Source organism: Python bivittatus, unplaced genomic scaffold, assembly GCF_059951505.1.
Source record: "Python bivittatus isolate LINGU-HERP-01145 unplaced genomic scaffold, Pbiv_v1 ctg000020_np1212, whole genome shotgun sequence".
Classification (NCBI taxonomy): Eukaryota; Metazoa; Chordata; class Lepidosauria; order Squamata; family Pythonidae; genus Python; species Python bivittatus.
This window is the reverse complement of record NW_028277030.1, coordinates 78,008,411-78,035,174: the sequence shown is the minus strand read 5'-3', so window position 1 is coordinate 78,035,174 and position 26,764 is coordinate 78,008,411. Positions and strand designations below refer to the sequence as shown.

The window sequence follows — 26,764 nt, the reverse complement described above, 5'->3', positions numbered from 1 at the left end:
TCTGCTCAGCTCTTTCTTTATAGTGCAGTGTTAAAAAGCTCAAAATAATTACATGATTTCAAATAAGGATTTGCAATATTTTAAGAGGGGAAAAGAACAAACCATAGCCACTTTATTCCAGCTCAAGCTGAATTCAGCCAATGTTTTATGTTGCTTATTAATCAAAATTACTGTCAAGCTTGGTTAAAAGCCAGTTATTGTTCAGTACATTTTTTGTTTGCTTGGGCATGCTCAAGTATGCAACATGATTTCCTTGTTACAGTTGGTAACTAGATGATGTATCAAATAATAATTAAGGTGAAATTCAGACTATCCTATTTTTATCTTTGTTTCAGAATTGAAGAGACTTGGAGACTGTGGCAGAAGTTTTTGGATGATTATTCTCGTTTTGAAGATTGGCTGAAAATTTCTGAAAGGACAGCTGCTTTCCCTACTTCTTCTGGGGTATTATATACAGTTGCTAAGGAAGAACTAAAGAAATTTGAGGTGACTTGTTCTGCTTGAAATATAATCTCCTCTGATGCTGTCACAGAAGCAAATTTGTTCTACCCTATTAGAACACGTCATCCTCTAGTAATTTCATTTTAGTGAAAAATCAAATTCTAGCTTCAATCTTGGAGAAAAGGGCTTTGAAACCACAAGAGTAGATCACAGATTGTCCACCCTGTCCTAAACTATAATTAAAATGAATTAGCACACTTAATTCATATGCACTGGCCATTGTAAGGCCATAGTCAACTATGATTTAGCTTCCATATGCCCAGTGGCTCTTGTCTTCAAATGGTGCAATTGATTTTGAACAGGTAGTCATGTCATCCCAATAGAACAGCATATTGGCTTTTGCTAGCAAGAGCAATAAACAGGGTACCTGTGGTTTGTGATTGTTGGGCTGTTGTTGTTTTGTTTTTTAGTTTCCCTCTCTGGCTCATTCTGCCCAGAAAAAAACATAATGCTAGTTGGAAATGGAAGCTTTTCCCACCTCTTCCTTTCTTTCAGTTGAGCCAGAGCAAAATGAAGGAAGCAGCAACTGCCCCAGCCAAGGCTGATAGATGTAATGCAAACTATATTTGTGACCACCAGAGAAGAAAATACAGGAGAATGAGATCAGAAGGCTTGCTGTTACTATCCAAAACAGAGAATTTTTTTACAGATGAATACATTCTCTGTTTTCTATTTCAGTGTAAAAATAACAGCATAGACTTGAATTCATCTTTATTATCCCCTTTTTCTATTTTATTGACTTTTTAATTTTGAAACTATATTCCGTCCTTCCTTTTGCTTCCCATTTTAATTATTTCAAACCATTGCCATCTTATTTAAGTAGGACTTAGTCTTGCAATCACTAATATCCAAACGTCTGTTTATATGAATGAATCAATCTATTTCTTGAATGAAAAATGTTCCTTGCTTTCCATTCCATTCATTTCATTTCCGTTTTCCTTACTGAAGAATCATGCAATTTATTCTACTAAATAAAACTCAACCAAGTATATTTTATTAGTTATTAAAGCTGTGTTCCTTTATGGGCTTTTTCTATGTATTTTGTTTCATTTTCTTTTATCTAAGTGCATTTCAATTTTCTGTCCACTTAGGCTCCTAAATTGTGTGCTTACTGCAGGCAAAAGAATGTGCCTATTTAAAAAAAGCTGTTCAAACATATTTTTACTTTGCTTTGAAATTGTCTGCTATGTCTACATGCTCCTGTAGATATTATAGAATAAGTATTTAGGGTGAGTGGAAGTAAAGGAAAGCTCACTTAATAGTTTATAAAGAGGAACATGTCAATGTGTCTGATACAAGAAAAGCTGCATTCCTGAAATTTCATCTTTTACATGTTTTTTTAAAGACAAGAGAGCATTACTTTTTTGCATATGGTATAAGGATTTTTAAAGCATAGATTTATATTTGCTTTAATGCATTTCTTCCTTACCCAGATGCTTTAGCTAAGCTTAATAGGGAAAATTACTATAGTCATTTACAAGAGCAAAAGAACTGTCAGTTTTAAGCTTTGCATTTCTCCAAAATAACTACAATATTAGTTTTTATTTGAGTAGTAAAATGTGGTGCAGATTTAAAAGAGTTTGCTCTTCTGAAAATTCTCAGCTAAAGTACAATTAAATTGAACAAACTAGAATATCGGTATAGAAGTACATCATTGTTAAGATGGTAGAAAACATTCCAGCTGTCATTCCTCTGGACAAATGTTAGTAACAGATGAAACTACAAATGTGGTTGCCTTAACATAAGCCGCTCTGTTTAAAACATTTAATCTTTCTTACTGATTCAAACAGGTGGATTTGTTTTTCTGGATTTATTTTACGGAGTTTTTATTATTGTTGTCCAACTGAATTCTTTATATAATTTCCACCGTACTCTGTCCCTTCTTATTTAATTTCCCCACCTATCTACATTCTGCACTGACATTTAAATTGAGTTTATCATTTATGAGAAGAACCCTTGGAGGTTATTTGTTGCTTCAGATTACATAGCTCATTTTTGTCCTTGGCTGCAACCTGCTGCACAATTGTCTGTTTTCATTTTAATCATGGTGATTGCCAAAATATAAAGGAGCAAAAACAACACAGAGTTGATGTTGATTGCCATGAATGTGTCTATAGATTATTTTGTTCTGTTACATCTGGTGATTCAAGGATAGCATTTAACCCCTGAAAGTTATTGATCTCTCCTTGGTGGATACTGAGTATGCACTCTCTCTTTTTCTCTCTATCTCTGTTGTGGTCCACCTATACAGACTAATTCTGTATGATATAGTTACATTACCATGCATTCAAGCTTATTTAGTTAATAAACTATGTCTGCGTGTCTATCTTTTATTCTGGGGTTCTGAGAAATCCATTCCATTATTTTAACTGTATTAGCACTTTGTCATAAATAGAGTAGAGGAATATAAAGGCACAGTTAAACATTTTTGTATAAGAATATTTGTTGTGATGCCTGCCTGCTCCCAAAATGCCATGTTTTAGAAACTTGTCCTGCTTCATCCTGAGTATCAATGCGCACCTGACTTTTTAACAAGTTCACAGTTTGACAATAGTTGGTATAACACAGAGATTTCATGTATAACAAGTAGTTCTTAATATGTCAAGAAAAGAACTGCCAACATGAAATAGCTATTTTTGCACAGGAAAAAAATGCTTCCAGTAACAAACTTTAGCACAACTTTTATGTAAACAAAGCCCACATCTTCCCCTCCAGTATGGCAGGGAATAAAATAGGATGTAAACGCCTTGATAATAATTTCTCTCTGGTAGAATTGTTACCAGATACAAGAAAAAAATCCATACCAAGAATAATGATTATAGGGGCCACATTTTAATGGGTTATTTTGTTCTACATTTTGTAGGCTTTTCAGCGACAAGTTCAAGAAAGTTTGACTCAGCTAGAACTGATTAACAAACAGTACCGCCGCTTGGCCAGAGAAAATCGTACTGATTCTGCTGGCAGCCTCAAGTTGATGGTCCACGAAGGAAACCAGAGATGGGATAATTTGCAAAAACGAGTGATCTCCATCCTCCGCAGACTTAAAGTATTTCTCCATTTTCATTCATTTATTGCAGTGGTATATGTTTCTGCAGGTGAAGGGACAGTTTTAAGAATAGCAGTTTTCTCTCTCTCCTTAATACCGATATGTTTGGATTTTGTCTCATTTTGTTTTAAATGTTTAAAGGTATGTACTGATGTGAAAAAGTTGAATAGTTTGGTTTAAGTAGCTATCCTACATTTTCTTTTTTATAGCATTTCATTGGCCAGCGTGAAGAATTTGAGACAGCACGTGACAGCATTTTGGTCTGGCTTACAGAAATGGACTTACAGCTCACCAACATTGAACATTTCTCAGAGTGTGATGTTCAAGCAAAGATAAAGCAACTCAAGGTACAGAAATACAAATCTAGAGGGCCACAATAATAAAAAGCATAGCAGTTTCTATCGTTAACTATACTTTTGTATGCAACATAATATGTATGAAGGGAAACTAGTAAGTTTTAAAATTCATCACACACCATAAGCAAGGATTCATGCAATAATTTTATTGTATGAAGAATACAATAGCACCACCTGGAGTTGCTTTTTTATGAGATGGACAGCTATATAAATATGATAAATAAATATATATTAGTAACAGGCTAAAACAAGCTGTATTTACAGCAAGTACCATTTAACATATGGGACTGAAATTAGTGACTGCTTTAGTTTTCCCTACCAGGTTTTGAGAAGGAGAAAAAACGTCCAGGGTGAATCTCTGCCACCTTTGGAGGGTCAGATATCGTCCTAACACATAGGTTCTTCTCCTCAAATCCTATGCCCCAGAGTAGTATTTTAAAAAGAAAGAAGCCTCTACCCAGCTGGACTCTTCATTTTTTGTCCCAAGTTTGGCGAGAAGAGGAGGATAGGCAGGAGACAACCACCACAAGGCCATCACGACAAGATCCCTTAGGAGATTTTAGAAGCACGCTTGTTTGAAATAATATTCTTATGTTTTGATTATAATTGTTTATCTTGCTTGAAAACTGTTTTGGGGTGATTCGTATCCTGAAAGAAAGGTAAAAAATAATTGCAATAAATCAATAATAGTAATATTTTTTGCATAGCTTCTGAAGAGAATAGTTGCTAAACAAAGTAGCCGCTAAATGAGGAGTGGCTGTAGAAATCTTTGCTGGAGATAAAATAAACCAGTTTATGTACCAGAAATATACAGCATGTACCAAAGGTCAGGCCCCATAAACATTGTCAGGCTCCATAGACAAAATCAGACCCCATGGACAATTTATTATATAAATTACATTAATACATAGGTTGCCATTTTCTTCTAAGCACTTCCTGACTTATTTGACACATGACCTTTGAAAAAAAAATTAATTAATAAAATATATAGTGATTGGCCTCTGGGACCTGACTTTTCCTATACCCTGTATAATAAATTACAATATGTTTTTCAGGCTTTTCAACAGGAGATCTCATTGAATAACAACAAAATTGAGCAAATCATTGCCCAGGGTGAACAACTGTTAGAAAAGAGTGAGCCTTTAGATGCAACTGTCATTGAGGAAGAGTTGGATGAGCTGCGACGTTATTGCCATGAGGTCTTTGGCCGAGTGGAAAGATATCATAAAAAACTAATTCGTCTTCCAGTAAGTGTTAACTTTTCTACACCAATATTTACACATTTCTTAGTTTTTAGACATCACTGTAGACTCTGTGTGCTCTTGTTCAAGCACCCTACAGAGATAGGGCAGATTTGGATAATTCATGATCTAAGTGCATCCCCTCAAACCCCATGTTATGCAGCCACTAGAGCAGGCCAGCACAAATTGTAGAGGAGAAGGGGCCACACTGATAAATTAAAAATAATTGTGGGCCGCAAAGGAATACCTTTTGTGCTGATCAGCTCTTCGGTGGCTAGCGGAGCAGCAGCAGCACCGGAACTGGAGGCATCGGTGAGGCCTGAAAGCATTGGAGGCACTTGGCAGCATGTCTTTCCAGGAGGTAGTGATGTTTAACAGCAGTGAATTTATTGACTTTTTTAAAAATGCCAGTGGGCCACACACAGCTGCTTGGCAGGCAGCAGGCAGCCCATGGGCTGTATGTTGTGCAGGCCTTCCCTAGAGCATGCCCAACTGCTGAAATTTGGCAGTGAAACTACAGTTTTGGGAAAATAATGTTTATGGTTGGGACACAAAATAGACGCATTAAGCCTCTTAAACCTTCACCTTGTTTTTTAAAGTCCCCTAGCCACCTAGCCTGCAGTGTTAAAAGTAACACTGCAAAAAAAAAGGTCACTCACCTTTCGACTAAGAGATGCTACTTTAAACTTTAAAGTTCTGAGCTAACCATTTATCCTGAATCTTCCCTGTGTTTCTGTGAGGAAATAAACTTTTTTACATTGAGGCATTTTTTTCAATCTTCAAAGTGATCCCACAAAGTGAAGTCTGGAAGAAAGATCTGGAAAACAACCTAAATTAATTGGTGAAGTGATAAAATGCAAAATGTGAAAGAAAAAGAGCTAGTGCTTTTCCAACTTATGTCTTTCAACTGTTTTTAATCTTGAGAGAATGGATGTCATGCAGTGACACCTTTGTCCTCTTGACCTAGCAAGTAGTAGAATGTCCCCTTCTGAAAAGTATTCATTATTGTCTAATGTCTCCTTCTAGCTCACAGACGATGAGCATGAGTTATCTGACCGTGAAGTGGATCTGGATGAATCAGCAGATCTTTCTGACCTGCACTGGCATGACAAATCTGCAGACAGTGTTCTTTCCCCGCATCCTTCCTCCATGCTTTCACTGTCCCTTCCCCAGCCTCTCCGAAGTGAAAGATCAGGGCGGGATACTCCAGCTAGTGTAGATTCCATTCCCTTGGAATGGGATCATGACTATGACTTGAGTCGTGACTTGGAGACAGCAGTTTCAAGAGCACTGCATTCTGAAGAAGAGGGTCAGGAAGACAAAGATTTTTATCTTCAAGGAGCTACAAGCCTAGCAGGTAAAATCTATCAACCATCAACAACATTCCTCTATATGCTTCCTCAGAGAACTTCTTAAATAAGATCATCTCCCTTCAACCAACCTTTATGCTTGTGGTGTTTGATGTAAGGTTACAGGGCCACTTCTAGTTTTGAAAATCTTTACTAATATTCTCCATCTGGCACAGAAGGAACTAGTGAGATAGATCAAAATGGACTTATTAGATGACATTGCACAATTGGTTTTAATAATTATAGGGAAAAGGAGAAAAGACACATTCCAAGAAAACATTTGGCTTAGATAAAATAATTGAACCTGTAGTTATTGTTGTTCTTGTTTATTTGGAAATTATGGCTCTTTGTCATGTCCCATGTGTGAATTAGTAAAGGGAATCTTGTTGTCTCCCAATGCAGCAAACCCACACTGGCATGTGCATAAAGCAATGGCATTTATATGACTGGTTTAACATATGATAGCCTAACCCAGGTAATCATCAGCTCACTCTGACTCAGGGATGCTGGTATACATTCAGAAAATGTTATAGGAGACATACATTTGACATCATTGGGATCTGGAATGTAGATACATAGGAATAAATAACTCTTTTTGATTTGTAGGAGTAGGCTAAACTTACCTAGTTTGAATGATTGGTCCTGAAGAATAAAAAACACAATGTAGGTAACTCAGCATCTTTTAATAAGTCAGTTTCTGATCCTATGGAAGAATGGAAAAGTATAAGAAAATATGTTTGATCCTATCTCCAGTTACCCAGAAATAAATACCGTGGATTTCTATAAGATTTCCTTCCAAACGCACATAGAAATGCAATCAAAACTCAGTATATATTTACTGTAATTCTTCATTATATTCTCTGAATCACACATAGGGATTTCTGTGTATCTGTGATGCACTCCCTGGAATACTCAGGTGCTGAAAGAAACTTTTCGCAGGAATACTGCCACTGTGTAACATATATACATAGGTGTGCTTTCCACTGTCCTCTCAGTTTCTCATCAAACTCCATAGCAGGGGGGGTTGTTTTTGTTTTATGTTTTCCTTGTCACATTGCCACGAAAACACACTTTGTAAAAATCCAGCATTGCAGCAGTAATGCTGCCTTCACACTAACATTTGTTCTGCTTAATTTGTTTTGAAAAAGTTGGATACTGTCCACATTGTTAGGGGTTTATTAAGCAGGTATCAAACCAATAGTAGGCATCTCCAATCAAATTGGTTTGTAAGACTCCTGATGGATCTTCTTTCTAGCGTCAAGATTCTTAGCTTTGCTACCCCAGGCAGTTCTTCCTCCCCTCCATGGGATGGAAACACTGTCATTCTATTCAGGAAGGCATTCAAATCCAGGCCCTGAGTGATAAGCAGCACCAGCTCCCAGATCTAACATCTATGCCACACCGAACTGTCAACGCCTCATCAGAAGTTAGCCATTGTTCCTCAGCAAACAGAGACTTTGAATGTGACATTTCTTCATAATTTAACCAAGAAATTCAGCCACATACTCAGTGGATGCTGAGGCTGGCAAGTAAGTATTGCTCTCACCAGGGGAATACATGAGATTGTATACCAAGCAGATCACAGTTATGGCAAAATCCTTGGGTCTTGAGATCAAGACTCAAAGAGAACCCTTTTAGGATCCCATTTTGATTCCATCCACAGCACAGGCTCAATGCCATTATTAATCCCAATGATGTCAGCATACTTCAAGAAGTCATGGGTAAACCATTCTGTATGCAACCAACCAACTGCCCGTCTCCTGACATGGGGATGCCCTTTCCCCTGTGACAATGAGACAATGCGTAGCTTGAATGCTTGCCAGAGCAATAGTGCAGAGTATAAATCAAATAAGAATAAAATATTTGCAGCGGATTCTTAGGTGACAAAGTGCTTTACCTTTGGACAAATTGACTGTTCTACCTCTTTCCTTCCAATCTGCTTCTGATCCAAAAAATATAAAAAATCAGTCTTGGTGGCATCCACTACATCATGATCAAACCCTGGTTCAGCCTTATCTCTGACTAGTTTACTATGGAAATTACACACACACACACACACATACACACACACACATATGCATATATACTTATTTATTCATTCATTCCTCACATTTATATAGCCACTAGCCACCCATCTCACAAACATGACTCTGGGCAGCATACAATAAAAAAAACAACCTTAAAAAACAAACATTAAAAACATTCCACAATAAGAACATCAATATCATTTTTTTAAAAAATGATACGATAATTTTTTTTAAAAAAATGTAAAAACTAGAAGAGGACACTTTCGATGTTCCAGACAATGCAGCCATCTCACCAGTTCTCCATTTCCCTGAGATCCTGTTGACAGAGCCACATTTTGAGGGACTTCCGGAAGGCTACCAGGGATAAAATACAAGATAGGGATGGAGCTCTAGCCAAAGTCTCTCTCAGCATTATGTTTCAAGAAAGGCAAGTGTATGTGGCAATGCCACAGGCCACAGGCCAATTGAAAAAGTTACAAGTAAGTAACTAATTCTTAGAAAAATTATTGAATTTGAAAGGGATAAGCATCATGGAATGTACATGCATGGTAATTTGCATCTGGTCATGGTATTTTCTTACACTATATTTACCTGCAGGTACAAAATTATAGAATAGATTCTAACTTATGTTTACACTGGATTTTAGATCTCTCTTTACTTGAAGTGCCTCTACTATTATGTAAGAAGACTTCTACTTGTATCAAGGGGTTCCCCTTACACTGCCTCTTTATACTACCCATGGTTTTGTCAGATGTGCTCTGGAGCCCCCTAAACATCTAGAATAGACTAGAAAAGAGCTCTGGGATCTGTGGATGGGAGAGAAAATTTATTTCATCAATGATTTCTGTTGCAGCAACATAGTATTGGATATAAACTGTTCTCGGCAGTTTAACTGAGTCACTTGAATTCTTGAAGATTTCTCAGAGGACACTATGATTAATTTCAGTTCTTTTTGCCTAAACAATATGTGGAATAAAGTAAATTGGTAGTTTATTCTCTTCTTTTGAAATTCACAGATTCCCTTCAATAATTATTGCTAAGCAATCAATGGCTGTGTTTTATCTTTGCAGATATAGTGATTCCTGAGAGCCCTGAAGCCTATGTAAAACTTACTGAAAATGCTCTCAGAAATGTCTGTGGTAGGCATTAAAAAGCCTAAAATTGCTATAATCCTAATATCTGTACTAGACACTTTGTAACACATCTGCTGCTTTATTCATTATTTAACCAATCACTCTAATTCACTCAGAAGCACCAGCACCTTGAAAGAACATTTTCTGACACAAGAACTACCTTGTAAAATACTGTTGCTTCCAGTTGGATATTTGGCGAAATTTGAGGTCTCTTTTTTTTAAAGTATAATACAGAGTAATAGCGTTAACAACCCTGTTTCATAGTATCTGAGCTGGGGGAAAAAATTGCATCACTCTATTGTATTCGCTTCAAATAAGAAATACTAATATCTGTGGATCATCAATCGTACAAATCTATTGTGCTGTACCACAATAAGGGAGGTTTTGCAAGGCCAATAAAACCTTAGAGGTGGAACTGAAAGAGTTACAAAAGAATACAGTGTCAGGTTGGGTTTCCCGCTCTGGATTATCTGATCCTCTTGTGCAGTCTGAAGATACTGGCTGGCCTCTGCTCCGGCAAGTTCTCCTCCCTCATTTATGTTCCACACACAGACATCTGATCTATTCCTCGGTTTCCGTGTTTCTATTTAGAACTTGCATCGGAAAAGACGGATTTGGTGCCACCAACAATTTTTACCGTGCTGAGAGGTGGCTATAACTGGATTTTATTCTATAGGAGTTGTTTTTAAGCATGAGATATGAATGCTGAATATTCTCCAAATATTTTTGAATATGGCTATAATGAAGGAGGGTATTGCATCTTTTTTTGATAGCAAAAATGTATCCAGTGGTCATTTTTGTTGCTATGCGGTTCAGTTTTCTGCTTTAAAAAACCCTATACAACAGAGACATATAAAACCCAAATATCCAGGGTTTTGGACATACCATGTTCCTTGCGTGCTAGAAAACTAGGAATAGACTTAAGGAAGCTTGAGAGTTACAATTCTGAATTTGGAAGAAAATCATTGGATCACTCCAATTTTGTATTCTTTTGTAATTCATCCAAAAGTAGTCAGTTGTGTTCATCTGGGATATACTACTGCAGCCTGAGACAAAATGTAGGATATATGAAATTATTTGAAAGGAAAACAGAATGTAGTTTTTTTCCCCAAACTCTCTCCATATTTGCCTAGCCAGAATACCACAGATACTTTAAAATGTCTGAAGGTGCAATAATACAAGTTGTAGAATATTTTGACCTCCATTCAGAGTTATTTCTAAAAATGAATTGCTTTGGTCAGCAGTGTATATTTCTCCTAAAAAAAAAAAAAATCACTTGTCCTCAGTTACTGACCCATTTGCAAATTACTTACAAATTTGATTTGTCACAGACATGTTATTCAGTCAACCTTTGTCATGCTTCCTAACCTAATTAACACCAGTCTCCATTTTTATCAGTCTGAGATGTTTTAGCGCTTGAGTTGGTAACATCTCACCTGTGTAATTACTGCAGGAGAACCAGGTTCCTTGGAAACACACATTCGGCAGCTGGACAAGGCTTTAGACACTAGTCGTTTCCAAATACAGCAAACAGAGAATATAATTCGCAGCAAAACACCGACAGGGCCTGAGCTAGATTCTAGCTACAAAGGATATGTAAGTACTATGAGCATTGCCACCTAGTGGCTGGATGTAAAATTAAACTTCTTGAAGTACAGAATGGCAACCACTAACCATGAAAAGAATGTGAAGTGACATGGTCCTAATAAATTAATAGTTACATAAGCTGTCCCGGGCCACAAGCCCATTTTGAAACATGCAAACTATGAGGCGGTTGGACCAGGACTATTCAGGATATAAATCAATAAATACATGCAATAAATACCATAGTTGCAAATACTAGCTGAAATTATGGGTTCTTGCACAAGAAGAAATAAATGCTATTTATACCTCAACTGTTTTACTCCTCCTCAGCAGCCATGCAAATAAATAATAATTCACGCATTCTTGCACTGAATCTTAGTTCTGAGTTTTATCTATTTTAATACTTTGTAAAACAATTGGCAAAGAAGCCTATATTTTTTTCATTGTTGTGTTTTCAGTGCATTATATGCCGCTTCTAATTAATGTTTTGTAGTAACAGAACATTTCAGTTTTTCAAGTTCAGACTTTACAGGGTATGGATTTTTTTTGTGTGACACAAGACAAATATTGTTATGTACTATTTCTAAAAGAACTGCAACTAGCTTCAAGACAGAGGCAGAATCTTCCTTTAGACTTGCAGTAATTAAAAACCAGTCATATTGTGGAACAAATAGAAGGTGAGGAAAAGAATTAGAGAAAATAAGAGTGAAGAAATGCACTTTCATATTTCTTGAATATTATCATGGAGAAAGAATGTCAGATTAACATTTCCATGGAAGGATATTGTAAACAAAAAAAAATACAAGTGAGAAATAGAGTTGGTAATTGATAGTTTCAGTTGTGGGAAGAAATGGGGGAAAGGAAGGCAAATCCAAAAACAGGTTTTGAAGAACTGTGTGAAATTTGACGAATTATGATCTGGACATATGGCTACAAAAAGCCCCTCCGCCTATTGGGTAAAATCAAGTATAGTGTGTGTAGTGTAGTACAAATGCAGTGATCCAAGTAAGTTACAATCCATATTAAATTATTATCAAAATAAGATGAAACCCAAAATAACTAAAATGGTCTTTTGCCCATCAAAGTCTTAGCTATTTCAAGCTAAATTGTGGGAATATGATTACTGAAAAGTTATTTGGGGGATTTTTTAAAAAACAGATGAAGCTTCTGGGTGAGTGCAGCAGGAGTATAGATTCAGTAAGGCGGCTTGAACATAAACTGAAAGAAGAAGAGGAAAAGCTGTCTGGATTTATTAACCTGAACAGTACAGAGACACAAACAGCTGGTAAGTAATATTCAAACCTCCCACCTAAATATGTAGCGGTAATGATTTACAACACAAGATTAAAGAGCGCAGAGCACTACCCGAACATCTGAATGCCCTCTTTTTCCCAGGCCTGTTGTATTCCATTAGGACTTACAGTGAGATTAGAGGTGTGGTCCTACTTGACAGGACATACCTTGAGATCCGCTAGGAATCACACAATTAATGTTTCTGATCTTTCGCTGCCCTTTTCTGACTTTTGATTTTGAGGCACAGGCAGATAATAGTGTTGAGGCAACTTCAGTATGCTTGGAACTTGACTTTATCAGGGTAACATTGTTGGTATTTAATTAGTTTCTGAAATATCTCTAAGAATATACCAAGATTTGTGATATTATCTCTTCTTTTAATCAAATCAGTAGCGTCCACGGGAGACAAGAAGAGACAGAACAACTAAAGCAGCATCACAGCATCACAACTTAAGCCTTGATCCTTTTATGCATACATTGTGGCATTATCCATTTATGTGAAAGGAGCAGAGCTTACAGAATGATGCTGCAACACTGTCACTCTGAAAAAATCAGCAAGCTCCTGTGAATGCCAATGAATCAAATATTTTCTATTCAACATTTAACAGTTTTCTTTAAAGATTAGTTTCCGGTCATCTTATTTTTCATTTTCTAAGAATCTTTTATAGTTTTAGAGCATCTGTATTCTAGAATCTTGTTCATTTCTGGATTAAATGGAAACTACTGATGCAGGTGAACTCATTGAAAGTGAATTTGAAAAAAAAATAGGTCTGGCATAATTATGGTGGTAGTGTAATATTTTGGTTGTAAATAAAAATATAAAAACTATTTTTAATAGAAATTGATATAATCTGGTCAGATTGAACACTTTGAAATGCTTCTAGAACTCTTTGTAGTAATAATAACATGACATACAGTTTTTTTAATGAAAAACCCTCCATTACTAATAATGTAAGTTAGTAATGTACTAGATATTGCCTTGGAAAATGGGTAGGTTTTTTCTTGGACAAGAATTCACAGCTATGATTCAAAAAGCCTTATGAAGTCTGGTCAAAGTAATCCTGGTCCCATTTCCTCTGAGGAGGTCTTAAAGAGTCTTGTTCTGCAGACATTCATTCCTTGTCCCAGGGCTGATTCTTGTAGATTTGCAGCTACATTTGTAGTCCTTGTTTAATGACAACTCGTTCAGCGGCCATTCAAAGTTACAACAGCACTGAACAAGGAGATTTATGGCTGGTCCTCAAAGTTGCGGCCTTCGCAGCATCCCTGCAGTCACGTGATCACAGTTGGGTGCTTGGCAGTCAGCTCTCAATTATGATGGTCGCAGCGCCCCAGAGTCATATAATCACCATTTGCAACCTTCACAGCCAGCTTCCAACAAGCAAATTTAATGGGGAAGCCAGCAGGAGGTTGCAAATGGCAATCACATGATATCGTACTTAACCACACGGGTTAGTTCCAACTGGAACTGCCGCAACTGCTGTTGTAAGTTGGTGCAATCATGTGACATCACACTTTACAACCATGTCACTTTGTGACAGAGCTGCTGGTCCCAATTACCATCGTTAAGCAAGGATTACCTCTATTGGTTTACTTTTTAATTAGGCTTTATACCACTCGGTAACAGGGTTCTCTGGATAGTATACAGCCAGTAAAAATATAAAGCTTATAAAAAAACAAAACTATGTAAATGTAGCATAAAACATGCGAACAACTTAAAAACTTAAGTAGGTGACAGGATAACCCATAAGGTAAAACCAGGAAAAGCCTATTGCAAATAGGGCACCTTCACCAACAAACTTCGGTATCTTAACAGTTTTACCTTGCCTCATTGCCTACCCTGTAGTATATGGAAAAGAGCCTCAGGCAGGTCAATCTTAGGGTTTGGCCAGCCAAATATGAGGGATGAGGAGACCCTTCTTCAGATAGTCTTCCATCTTCTTACAATAAATAAATAGATATGAAGGACAATAACTTTTCATTTGGTGTACTTTTCCTAACTGTATCCTCCTCTGAGCTTAAATTTGGATCAGAACTCAGGGATGTAGCATACCCATTATGTCAGATCCATCCAATGTCTGGTACAAGGTAGCAGTGGCACTTATGATAACCCTGTGCTTCTGTTTTTATTGTAGGGCTGAATGGCATCTGTCTGCTCATGTGGTTAACTGAACCCAGAAGGGGGAGTAGGAAAGGCTGAGATGGGAACTCATTCGGGGTCTGGTGTCTTCACCATACTTAGTATGATGAAACATTGGGAAGATCAGTTGGGCAGAAGGTTAAGAACTGACTTTTATAAAGCAAGGTCTTCTTTTCTTAGGTGTGATTGATCGATGGGAGTTAATTCAGGCCCAAGCCTTAAGTAAAGAACTGAGGATGAAGCAGAATCTCCAACAGTGGCAGCAGTTCAGTTCTGATCTAAACAACATCTGGGTTTGGCTGGGCGAAACTGAAGAAGAATTGGAACAATTGCGTTGCCTTGATCTTAGCACAGACATACAGGCCATCGAGCTCCGGATTAAAAAACTGAAAGTAGGTTTTCAGTTTCAGTTTGTTTTAATGCTGTCTTTCTAAGCTTGCTTGCTTGTTTGTTTATTCAGAGAGAATGAGTTTAATTTCCTTTCATGGATGTTTCCTTGAAGTCAGCAGAAGTTGAGGTAGACTTGAAGGAGGTTTTATCTTTTTATACCAAGATGTTTTTTTCAAAATGCTTTATTGTTAGAAGATCAAAGCCCCATTCCCCACACACATTTTATGAAGTAAAATTATCAGGTTACCTACAAAATTTTCTCCCTTCCTAAATTTGCATTGAAACTACTAAAACAGTACTATTTCTTCAGGTGTAGATAACCTTTCACAGGCAGATTATGAACTCAGCCTGATGTCTGCCAGCACTTAGGCGTATATGTGTTTTCAAATACAGCCATGCCCATAGGCTTTAATTTCTAAAACAGTGTATTAGTTTGTTATAAATTCTGCTGTAAATGGTAAGAGATTTAAGAAATGCTTATTACTACCCAGCTGTCAGACATAATTTCATAAATATAGCACAATAATAATAACTAAGAAAAAATATTTAACTATCTTGAATTGATGAAACTTTGAGATGGAGAAGTTTGTTTTTTGGAAAGGTTCTAGCGGTTTTTTCTATCTTCTTTTCCTCTCTACCATCACCACCTTATTTTCAAGGAGCTACAGAAGGCTGTTGATAATCGCAAAGCCATCATTTTGTCCATCAATCTATGCAGTTCGGAATTTATGCAGTCAGACAGTGAGGAAAACAAGAGACTGCAGGAACAACTGTCTCAGATGAACATGCGCTGGGACCATGTCTGCTCTATGTTAGAAGAATGGCGCTGCTCCCTACAGAGTGCTCTCATGCAATGTCAGGTCTGTTCTGGTTTGTACAAAACTTTCTTCTTGGTGTCCTGGATACAGTGCAGTATATGTGCACATGATCGTGCCCTGCTTTGAAAATGTTTTGGACATTAAAAGACCCTTTATTTTTCTCCTTGAAAGGTAACTTTTATAAGATTTCAATTATAATTAAGTTACAGTTTCCTAATTTTTTTCCTGAAATCTACGGGGCATATTTTCTCTCTTTTTACTATCACTTAGCAAAATGGAAAAGTAACAAGCCTTATACAGGGTCCTGCATTAAAAAAAAAAAAAAAATTAGTTCACTCCAGGCTGTAAAATACAACAGGATTCAGAACTAAAAGCTCAATGTCATCTAAGATATGCTTTGTTCCATTTTCACACTATCTACATATTCCCTAGTTCTCCAAATCACAGTTTAGCGTATCAAGAATATGACATACTGTACATATTCTTGATACTTCACATCATGCCTTTCTTCATCTCCTTTCTTTCTTCCCTGTAAATACTTATCTGATTAGCACGCTTTTTGGCCTACCATGACCTCTACTTTAGAAAAGTCTACCCAAATCAGTATTGCAAATCTTGGTGTGCTCCTTGTCTGCAGGAATCATTTAAATCACAAGTCTGCTAGCTCAAACATTACAGTGATCTACAGTTTTAATAAATCAGAAAGTGTTTTGTTCAAATAAATTTTAAAGGGAGGAGGGAGATACATGCACAGAGCTCATTCCCAACATTTCAAGCAACAGCTTAGAAGAACAAAGAATGTGACATCTGGCTGTAGCAGTAGAGTAGCTATGTAGCATGTTTGATATTAAGCTCTTACCCATTGCTTTTAGGATTTCCATGAGATGAGCCATGGCTTGTTGCTATGGCTTGAGAACATTGACAGGAGGAAGAATGAAATAGTACCTATCAGTCCAAATCATGACTGTGATACTCTGCAGGATCATCACAGACTCCTAATGGTAGTATACTTTTATTTTAATAAACATGTGTATAGGAATCTCTGGAGAACATTAGTGGGGAAATAAGTGACAGTGTAAAATCTTGTTTGGGTGATTTATTGATTATGGTTAATTCTTTACTACTTACTAGAAGGTTGTTTCAAATGATTCCTCAGAGGGAGTATCCTTTGAAGGAGTATTCAATTCAATTCAGTTCAAATCAAATTCAATTTATTACAGCCATTAGCCAACAAAGGGAGATCATCATTATCTGATAGAGCTTACTGTGAATCCCAAAATCTTAGCTTAGTATGGAAAGCCATCATTCTGTTGTTGTTTTTAAACAGAAACAAAAGTCTTATCAATTTCTTCATGTCAGGCCAAGAGAAACAGTGATTTCTGCAAACTGAATGTTATTTTGGCCGCTTATACATTGTTTTCAGTTGCAAAATGTGCCACCTTTGTTCCCCACAGCAAATACGACGTGAGCTTCTAGAATCTCAGTTAAAAGTAGCATCTCTTCAAGACATGTCCTGCCAACTGCTAGTCAATGCTGAAGGCAAGGATTGTCTGGAAGCCAAAGAAAAGGTGCATGTCATCGGAAACAGACTGAAAATGCTCCTGAAAGATGTCACACGTCACATTAAAGAACTAGAGAAGATTCTAGATATTTCAAGTAGTCAGCTGGTAAGTCTTTTTATTACAGGTATATTCTGATCATGGCAATTTATAATAGCCAATTTCTAACCAATTTGCACTTTTGCTACCTGAGAGCCTTTCTTTCTTTGTTCTTTTTGTACTTTTGTACTTTGACATGTACTTCTCATGTTAAAATCTGTAAACCTTAAAAGTACTATCATGCTTTTTAGATCATATTTATTTATTTATCTATCATATTTATATATACTACTTCCTTGGTATGATCTAAATTTTAACTAATTTTTGCAAACTATATGCTATACATGTATATAGCATACATGTTGTTATATGTGTGTGTGTGTGTATGTTTGTGTGTATATGCTATACATGTTCAGAAAGGGTATCTTGAATACTACCATTGTGCTCCTCTTTCCTGCAAACATATATCAGTATCCACATATACTGTCCAGTATATTTCTCTGTACAGAGAAATTAAAAATGGGATTGATTATTGAGTACATAACACCTCTTACCACCTCTGTAAAGACAAACTTTCTTTCATAGCGCTCACTGCTGTGTTGATGACAAGGAAGTGAACTTTTATTAATATATTCACAAGCTAACTATGGTATAAACCCTTGATTTAATAGAATTTGGTTTACAAGAATTTGAATTTAGCAGACAAAAATCTGCTGGATCTGAGTTTTGCCTGAATTTCAGGCAATAAGGGACCTCTCCCTGAACAGTGGACAAAGTCAGCTGTTCGGCTGTTTCCCCTAAAAATGAGTATTCACTATTATTGGTGGGCTTCCTTATATATAAGTGTATTTCTGGGCTCAAAAATCTAATTCACCATTTTACCAACATTTGGCTTTAATGGACACTCCTTTCCCCCTTCTTGGGGGTTCAGTCAAGGTTTACAGCATAAACTATATTTATTTTGCTCTGTATGACATGCAGCTATATTTCACTTTGTGTGTGTCTGTGTCTTTGTGCCTGTGTGAACAGTTTTCTTACAAGTTGGCTGTATCTTCTTTATAAACTCTGTAATAGTGAAAGGGGTGGCATATGCTGAGATGTCAACAATGTGTGTTGATATCCACCACTATTCTTTTCATTCAGCACAGGTAAGCAGTAGGTATCCAAATTAGAGATTGGAGAGACAGTAGTCTAAAGGAGGGCAGTAAACTGAAAGTTATTTCAGAGAAGATAAGAGATACTAATTATGAGTCGTCTAGCTAGCGGAGTGCTATTAACCTTGTTTCCCTGGAGAGATCACTCCCCCACATTATCTGGTGTGCAATTAGGAAGGGTTCTTGACTGCCACAGAGGAACACATTGCAAGAAATAGCCTTGTGACCCTTATTTGAGTGTGCTGCTACTTTGCTGTTTTTCCTAAAAGAAAGTGATGTATATGTACACAGATTGAAAGACAGTGAGGAAGAACTTCTGAAGCAGCCTGAAAAAAGATGCGACTGCCCTCATAATTTGGTGCATTGTATGCATTCCCAGTCATTCTGAAGCGCTTCCTTCAAAAAATATCTTCAGCGCTGCTTTCTCCTTCCATATGTATCTATCTCTCTATATCCCAAGGTCCTAATTTGAGCCATTCTCCAAGTGTTCCTACCGAATAAGAAGCACTTGGAGAAAATAGTTGTAAGAGAGAGACTGTTCCAATGGAGCGCTCTTCCAAGAGACCTGCCTTTTGGGTATCAGATGAAGACCTTTTGATTTCTCCATGCATGATAAGGATTCTTTTACTGCTTTATGTTTTTAAATTGCATAACATCCAGAAAACTTCACTTATTGTGTGAGTTAAAGGTGATGGTGATGATGATGATGATGATGATGATGATGATGATGATGATGATGATTGTAATTGTATAATAACCACCACTCAGGACCTATCCTCCTGGTCTTCTGCTGATGAACTGGACACATCAGGATCCCTCAGTCCAGTATCTGGAAGAAGTACTCCAAGCCGGCAGAAGATGGTAATGTTATGCCAGATACTTTTTTCCAGTTCTTGGGTGGAAGCACCAGATAGCTGTAGCCAGGTGAAAAGTCTCCAACATCTCTTGTCATAGACCAAAAAAAAGGCACCAGCCCAGAAGAATCCCCCCACCAACGCTGCTTCCTCAACCCTGTACATCTGCTTCCCTGCATCAAATCAGAATTTTAAATTTCTGTATAAGTATAAAAATCAGGACTCAAAGTGTAGCACGTGTATACATGATATGGCATGCTCCTTCCTTTGTATTGGAAGAACAGTTCTAAAGGTGGAAGCTTTTCAAAGTCTTGTCTTGCCTCACAACTGTTACATCCAATTGCTCTAGGTTTTGTGTGGCTTTTTATACTGGAGCGCTTTTAACAAGTTCCCCAGTAACAAATCAATACATTACCTGAATTTAACTGATAAACAAGCATTACAGTAGAACTTCATACAGCCACTTTTTCAGAATTATAGCTTTGAGAGTGACTGCTCAAAGTAAAAACATGGGAGGCGACGACTATGTGACTAGCCACTGTATTCTGGTCTTGGTAGATGTGGCCTGAATTTAACCTATAGCCATTTCTCACAAGTATTTGTCTTTTGGAACTGAAGTCATGTAAATGGCCCCCACACACTAGGCCTTGTGAGGTACAATGAGCCTTATGAGGGTTGAAAGCAGCATGGTAATATTTGCAGGGATGGACTGGAAATATGATGACTGCTGTTGATAAAGGAGCTTTGACAGTAAAAGGAAGGTGATTCAAGTAGGGAGGATATAAGAGTTTTATTATTTATATAAAACTCAGCATACAGGTAGTCCTCACTTAGCAACCACAATTGGGATCAGCAATTCTGTCACTAAATGTCAGGTCACTAAACGAAACATCACGTGACTGTGACTTACAGTTTTATTTCTGCTTTCTTTATTAACTCTGCTTGTCACAAGCCGCTTGCGAAGCACATGAATGGCAATCACATGACCACGGAACACTGTGACGGTTGTAAATGTGTGTCAGTTGCAAAGCGCCCAAATGGCAATCATGTGACCTTGGGGCACTGCGACAGTCACAAATGCAAGGATTGGTTGCAAAGCTTTTTTTTTACACTGTTGTAACTTTGAATGGTCATTAAATGAGGCAGTCAGTAAGCAAGGACTACCTGTATGCAGACAGAGAATGCTGCAGCACTTGAGGAAAAAATATAGCATTTTTGTATTGTTGGAAAAGAAAATTAGAAACTTGACCAAATCTATTATAATTGCTACTCTTTGCTTTCTTGTATTCTGACCCATGAAATAATGATGTCTTTGAAGAGAGAGGAAACAAGCTATTTTTATTTTGAAAGTAACCCTTTTCTTAATGAAAGCATACATTTCTGAGAGACTCCCCCAGCCCCCCATGCACACATGAAAGGAATAGCAATACCATTCCAAGTGTGCCAGTGTGTAATTTGTCACAAATATTCCGTTCCTTTTCTTGCAGTCCTGGAACTGTCTCCTACCACTTTCCACTCTGCTTTTTCTATTCCCACAATAAAGACTATGTATCATAGTATATCATGTTCTACACCTCACTTTGACTCCTGGAGTGTATTTGATTTTAATTTCTTTTCCTTTTTTTAATTATTATTTTTATTTATTTAATTATTATCCAGCTTTCCTTAACTTTTACAGAACTGTCAATTTTCATTTGGTTTCTTATAAAATTACATCTTAGTTCTGTCTTTATGAGCTTTATGGCCTCCAAAAATTGATTTTACTGCATTTACTTGTTTGAGAATATAAAGGAACACTGGCTTTTCAAGAGAGAAAGCTGCAAGAATCATAGCAGTTTTGGCCCCTAGGTCATTATTTTAAATTAAGCATTAAATATTTGTAAATATGTTTACAAATATGTAAGCTAGTTAATATGAAAAGAATTATTAGTTTACTGGAGCAAGTGACTTTTACCAAATAATTGTTGGAAATATATTAAGTTCCATTTTTAATGTTTAAAATCTGCATTTATCATTTCTAACAGAGCATAGTGTCTGTTGTTTGATGGTCATGTCCATCCATAGCATACAGAATGGTTTCTTGCAGTTTACCTTTAAAAATAGTTCAAACTTGGTCATTCTTTCTTTTGAAATATTTTTGGAGAAAGAAAGGATTTATTCCTTCTAGCTCGCCCTCATAATCTATTACATAAAATGCAATAAGCAAAACTATAATAATTCCCATAACAAATACATAAATATTTATTCCTGCTGTTATAATGATAATCCAATAATTCCCTGATTGTAATATAGACAAATTATTTGTTAAGGCAATATCTTTATTAAGCCAGCTAAGAGGCCAAAATGCATTATTTTAGTATGCAATATGATTTTTTATTTTTTTAAAATGCCAATATGGAACTAATACTTTCACATATCATCAAGTGATTCAGACTAAGGGAAGAATATGCATATTGACTGAGTTCATACAGTATACCACACCAAATAATAATAATAATGTGGTTTGTTTGGCTTTGTTTTAGCTTCTTATATTAATCCAGTCATTGTAGTTTATAAACTGTGGTTTGTTGTTTAGTGCAATTTGTAAACCTAGCCATTATGACAATCTTATATGTATAAGATCCTGTGAAAGATAGACAGACAGACAGACAGACAGATATCACACCATCTTCCTACACTTGCCAGCTGTGGTTCTGGTGGTAGTCCAATTCCAGGTGACACGGCTAATCTCTGCTATTGTTGTATCTGTAGCATCTTCTGCATGGCCAGGACCATAATTGGACTGGTCCGAAGCTGTATTAATCATGAGAAATAAAATATTGCTAGGCTAAGACTGAAACTATAGTTGCTCAGTTTCTAAAGTTGATGCAAGATGAAAAAGGCAATTTTTAAAATTAAAAATAAATATTATAATAAACCAAATTATTTTCCATACATTTTTTTAAAACTGCATTTTATTCCCTGTATATTGCTTTATTGCCTAGAATGTCATTTTTAAGTTCACATTGTATGTTCAGTTTCATATTCAGTTAACAGTGGGAAAAGAAAAGCCAGTTTCCTTGATTCATGGGAATTATTTACTTCATTTGATTTTGTGTTTCCTTTGCTGCTCTTTTTAGTTTGATTTCATCAGTAGCTTGTCTTTATTTGCCTGGACTGAACATTCTTCTTTCTTTACCCCTGTTCATTGCAAACAGCCACGAGGCAAATGTAATGTCTCACAGCCTGGACCCTCTGTCAGCAGTCCACATAGCAGGTACCTTATTCTCCTAGTTTCTGCACTCTGTTCTAGAACTCCAAGAGGATGATGGAAATTGCCCATAACAAGGATGCTTGGCCATACTGACATCAACAGCTTGAGTATAAGTTTTTTCTACAATTACCAATTTTCCCCAGTCAAAATATGGTTTGAAATAGGAATACCTGATTGTTCTTAGTTTTAACTTTGGCTTCCAGTCAATATAGCTTATCTAAATTCTTTAGATGCATTGAAGTGCATGGATGTTGGTATTGCATTCATGATACTACATGGAGAAATGGAGAATCCATTTCTAGATTCATGGCAAAAACTTTTATCATCCTCTTTGTTTCTAGATATTAAATTAAAGCAGGCAATAGACCAATATAGTGTATCTGAATTCAAAAACCCACAAACCTGGATAAAATGCATAACAGTCTCTTTTTTCTCTTTTTGTAAACCTACATTTCTTAAAGTTTTGTTCAGCTTGTGGGTTTTCAAATTTCATGAGCCCAACCAAAATTCAGAAGCTGAAATGAAGATGGCAAATGAAGATATGGCAGAAACACATCTTCACTCTAAAACAGTTTCCATGCCAAGCCAGCATTCTTAACTTAGCCTTAATCTTGCTTATGTAGGACATTATGAAACCAGCACACCCTTCCTCAACCTAACTACTAAAAAGCAGATTTAATAGATGAAGCTTTCAGTGTTCACACCTGTCTAGAAATCTGTCTTGCCTGCAGCTAACAGTGCTTCTGCATTCTGTTGTTGTGAAATATGTGTGCTTTTATCTATTTATAATCAACAATTTACTTTCACTTCCTGGCTTTCTTTTCTTGCATGACCCAAATCAGAATAAAGATTCCAGAACATTTATGTTCTAGGACCTCTTTTGATGTCAACAGATGTTCTTTAAACAGGAATAGCACAATATAAAGAAACCATGGAGCTGTCTGAAAATATAGTTCACATGTGCCTTCCTTAGGCACTCACATGTGAATTCCTTAGCGGTAAAGATTTACTAATGCCCACAAAATTAAATCAGTTAGAAATAGCTAGATCTCCTTGAAATATGTGGACCTAAAGTATGCACTGGCAGTGTTCATTTGATTTCACTGGAACTGGCATGCCTAACATTGGTTGAATTATGTTTTCAAATATAACAGCCTGGGTAGTCTGGGTTAAATTATTTTATATAGCAAATCCATAATTCATGCAAACATAAAAGAAATTAATTGTACAGAAGCAAAAGCTGCACTCAACATTTGATGGCAATCCCTTCCCAAGCCAGATTTTTTTTGAGCAAAATGTGACATGAAGGGGCATGGGGAAGAGTAAGGAATACTAGCTCGAATTTATTACCATTTGTCATTCATAATGCCCAACATTTTTCAACAAGATGCAGTTTTGTCTGTATAACTGAGCCACTTTACTGGCAAACAACAAGCCAGAAAGTGTACTAAGCTTTCTGCTTATCCTTGATACTTGCAGATAGAGCCATTGTTCTTGCAGACAGAGCATTTATCCTTCCGCTTAACTGTTATCTTTCAGTTGCCTTTTGTTTATATCAAGCATCAAATTAAGATATATACCATTTTTCTGAGGCTGTGTGTCTTTTGCCACTCAAAAAGAATGCCCACCAACAGAAATGGTGCTATTTACGAAGTAGTTTGGGAATGACGATGGCTTGGAAAATAGAGAAGCTGCAGCCTGGAATGGAGGGCAAAAACTGCTCACTGTGTCCACAGGCTGTCTTCTTCCTTCTCCCTCCACAAACACATAGCACTTTTTCTGCAGCTTTTGGAGCTAGTGCACTTCTGCAGCCCTTGGCAGCTTCAGGACTTGCCCACATTCTGGCTACGGTTTCTGTGCAGCCCTCACAGATCTGCTTTCTTCATCAGTGTTTACTAACACATCTGTTAGCAGTACAACATCAGGGCAACACAATAACCAATTTGTCTTTCAGACAAGCATAGAATACAAATGAGTTTCTACTGAATAGAAAAGTTAATCAAGCATACAAACCAGACAGGTTGTAGTTGATGTGTAATGCGGTTTTAACTGATAAAGGAGTCAGGCTGTCATTGTGTCCTTTAATATTCTGACATGCCTCTGATCTAAATACCTTGCGTTTGATCTTGCACTGGATCAGCAATCCTTAGTGGACTAGACCTATAAAAAGAAACCGAGTCATTTAACCCGCACAATTTTAGGTTAGCCGGGCAGCGATTTAGATGAATAAATATAAAAGCATCTCATTTGCCCATAGCAAGCAGAATCTTTTGGTTCTCCAATCAGACTAAAGCTACCACCAACCGGCAACAGATTTTCATTACATTTTACCCTATTTGGCTTTTCAACTACTACTTTATATTGCTGGATTTTAGCCATGGATTTAAGTCTATGTAGATATTTTATGTGATAAAAACATTACAGATTAAAGTACTTGTGTCCTTTCCTCCAGCGTGTTTACATTATGGGCTGCCTTAAACTACCCATTTAGATCTTGGCGCCAGTGATCCAGTCTGAAGTCTCAGAAACTGTTAATCAAGTACCATGTTCTTTCATCTCACTTTTCAAATCTAATGATACCCAATTTCTAAACGAAATGAATAGTGTCCCATTAGTGTAGCATTGTCCATGACTCCCAGTTTTGCTGTTCACCGTATGCAACATGTGTATTAATCTGCTTCAAGTGACTCAGCTACAAAGTATAACAGTAATACATAATATATAAAATTAACAGAACTATTATTAATGGGAGGGGAGCATTCCTTGGCAAGCAGTACAATTAATGAATTCTGCAGCATTTAACAAAACAAAAGATTTCATACAAAGCTTAGATCTCCTATATATAAGAAAACTTTATTATTCCACATATAATATCTAGAGCCTTTATTTCACCAGCATATCCTGAAGGAGAGTTCCTACCAGAACTGCTTTGCTAACAGAAGAGAAAGGGAGGTAATTTTTGCTGATAACTGCTCCTTCTGTTTACTGAAATAGTCCCTCCCCTGCTGTTCTGACAGTGGGGAGAAATCAGGGAAGATCATATGCTTTTCCAGTAAAGAAGTAGAAAAAAGCCTAGTGGAACAAGAGTCTTCTATCCACTGAAAGCTTTTTCTAGCTTCAACCCATAATCAGATAAACTGGTACTGTCAACCCCATGATTTTTCAAGCTGTTCTGCAGAACCCTGAGATTTCACAAGATCTTGATGGGATTCCAGACAAAATAAGTTCACTTGAACACAGCCAAATTTCTATCACTAGATCTTTGCCTCCTAATCAGGTATTCTGGGAAATGTTTGTTTGTTTGTTTGTTTGTTTAAAAAAAGCTAACAGGTTCTGTGGCCTTAAAGTTTGAAAACCCTAATTTAGCCCTATAACTTTCATTGATTTATTTGGTCTAACTTTAACTACTTTTTAGATTTCAGTAACCAGAATTCAGTATATAAGTATATTCTTCTGATTACACAGAGAAGTGTACTATCTTTAAGCCAAAAACTGAGCCTTTTAATTTGGTCCCTAGAAGTATAAAATATAATTAGATGCCTTTGTTAAAACATTAAAAATCCCAGCCTATGCCACTGTACTGTATTTTTGTTCTTTTAGTTATTTCCTTCTGGTGCATAGTAATAATCTCAGATTAGTTCGTTTGAAACATTTAAAATTCAATTTAGTGGAATTATTCAGGTCTCAAATATTAATATTAAATCACTTCAGAATATTGTTATGAATTTTGTAATCAATGTCATGAAATAAAACAATAATTAGTTGAATCCTAACTTAATTAGACTTAGATCCCACTGAAATCATAGTCATTACTAATTAAATTCCAGTAAATATAAATATAAAACACATAAGTATATAGGCCATCCCAAGATCAATTTACAATCTAGCAACTACAAATATAAAATGAAAAAGAAAACAAGAAAGAAAAACAAATTCAACAATGAAAATCAAAATGTTTTTACACATTGGCTAGTTAAGGCTTTCCAATGTGTAAAAACCATAATGTAAAAAAACCACATTCAGTTTT

At 36.5% G+C, this 26,764-nt stretch overlaps 1 protein-coding gene across 2 annotated transcripts in view; it reads left to right on the top strand.

Annotated features, from left to right (window-relative positions):
* Positions 1–26,764, top strand: part of SYNE1 (spectrin repeat containing nuclear envelope protein 1) — a 246,712-nt gene that overhangs the window by 216,479 nt on the left and 3,469 nt on the right. For both annotated transcript variants that reach the window (XM_088142170.1, XM_025165902.2), the window contains 14 exons: positions 336–486; positions 3,365–3,547; positions 3,757–3,894; positions 4,959–5,150; positions 6,171–6,501; positions 9,591–9,659; positions 11,107–11,249; positions 12,396–12,522; positions 14,851–15,062; positions 15,720–15,920; positions 16,751–16,879; positions 17,333–17,545; positions 19,399–19,491; positions 22,682–22,740. In XM_088142170.1, coding sequence (XP_087998296.1) covers positions 336–486; positions 3,365–3,547; positions 3,757–3,894; positions 4,959–5,150; positions 6,171–6,501; positions 9,591–9,659; positions 11,107–11,249; positions 12,396–12,522; positions 14,851–15,062; positions 15,720–15,920; positions 16,751–16,879; positions 17,333–17,545; positions 19,399–19,491; positions 22,682–22,740 — 2,241 coding nt within the window. The remainder of the gene's footprint in view (positions 1–335; positions 487–3,364; positions 3,548–3,756; positions 3,895–4,958; positions 5,151–6,170; positions 6,502–9,590; positions 9,660–11,106; positions 11,250–12,395; positions 12,523–14,850; positions 15,063–15,719; positions 15,921–16,750; positions 16,880–17,332; positions 17,546–19,398; positions 19,492–22,681; positions 22,741–26,764) is intronic.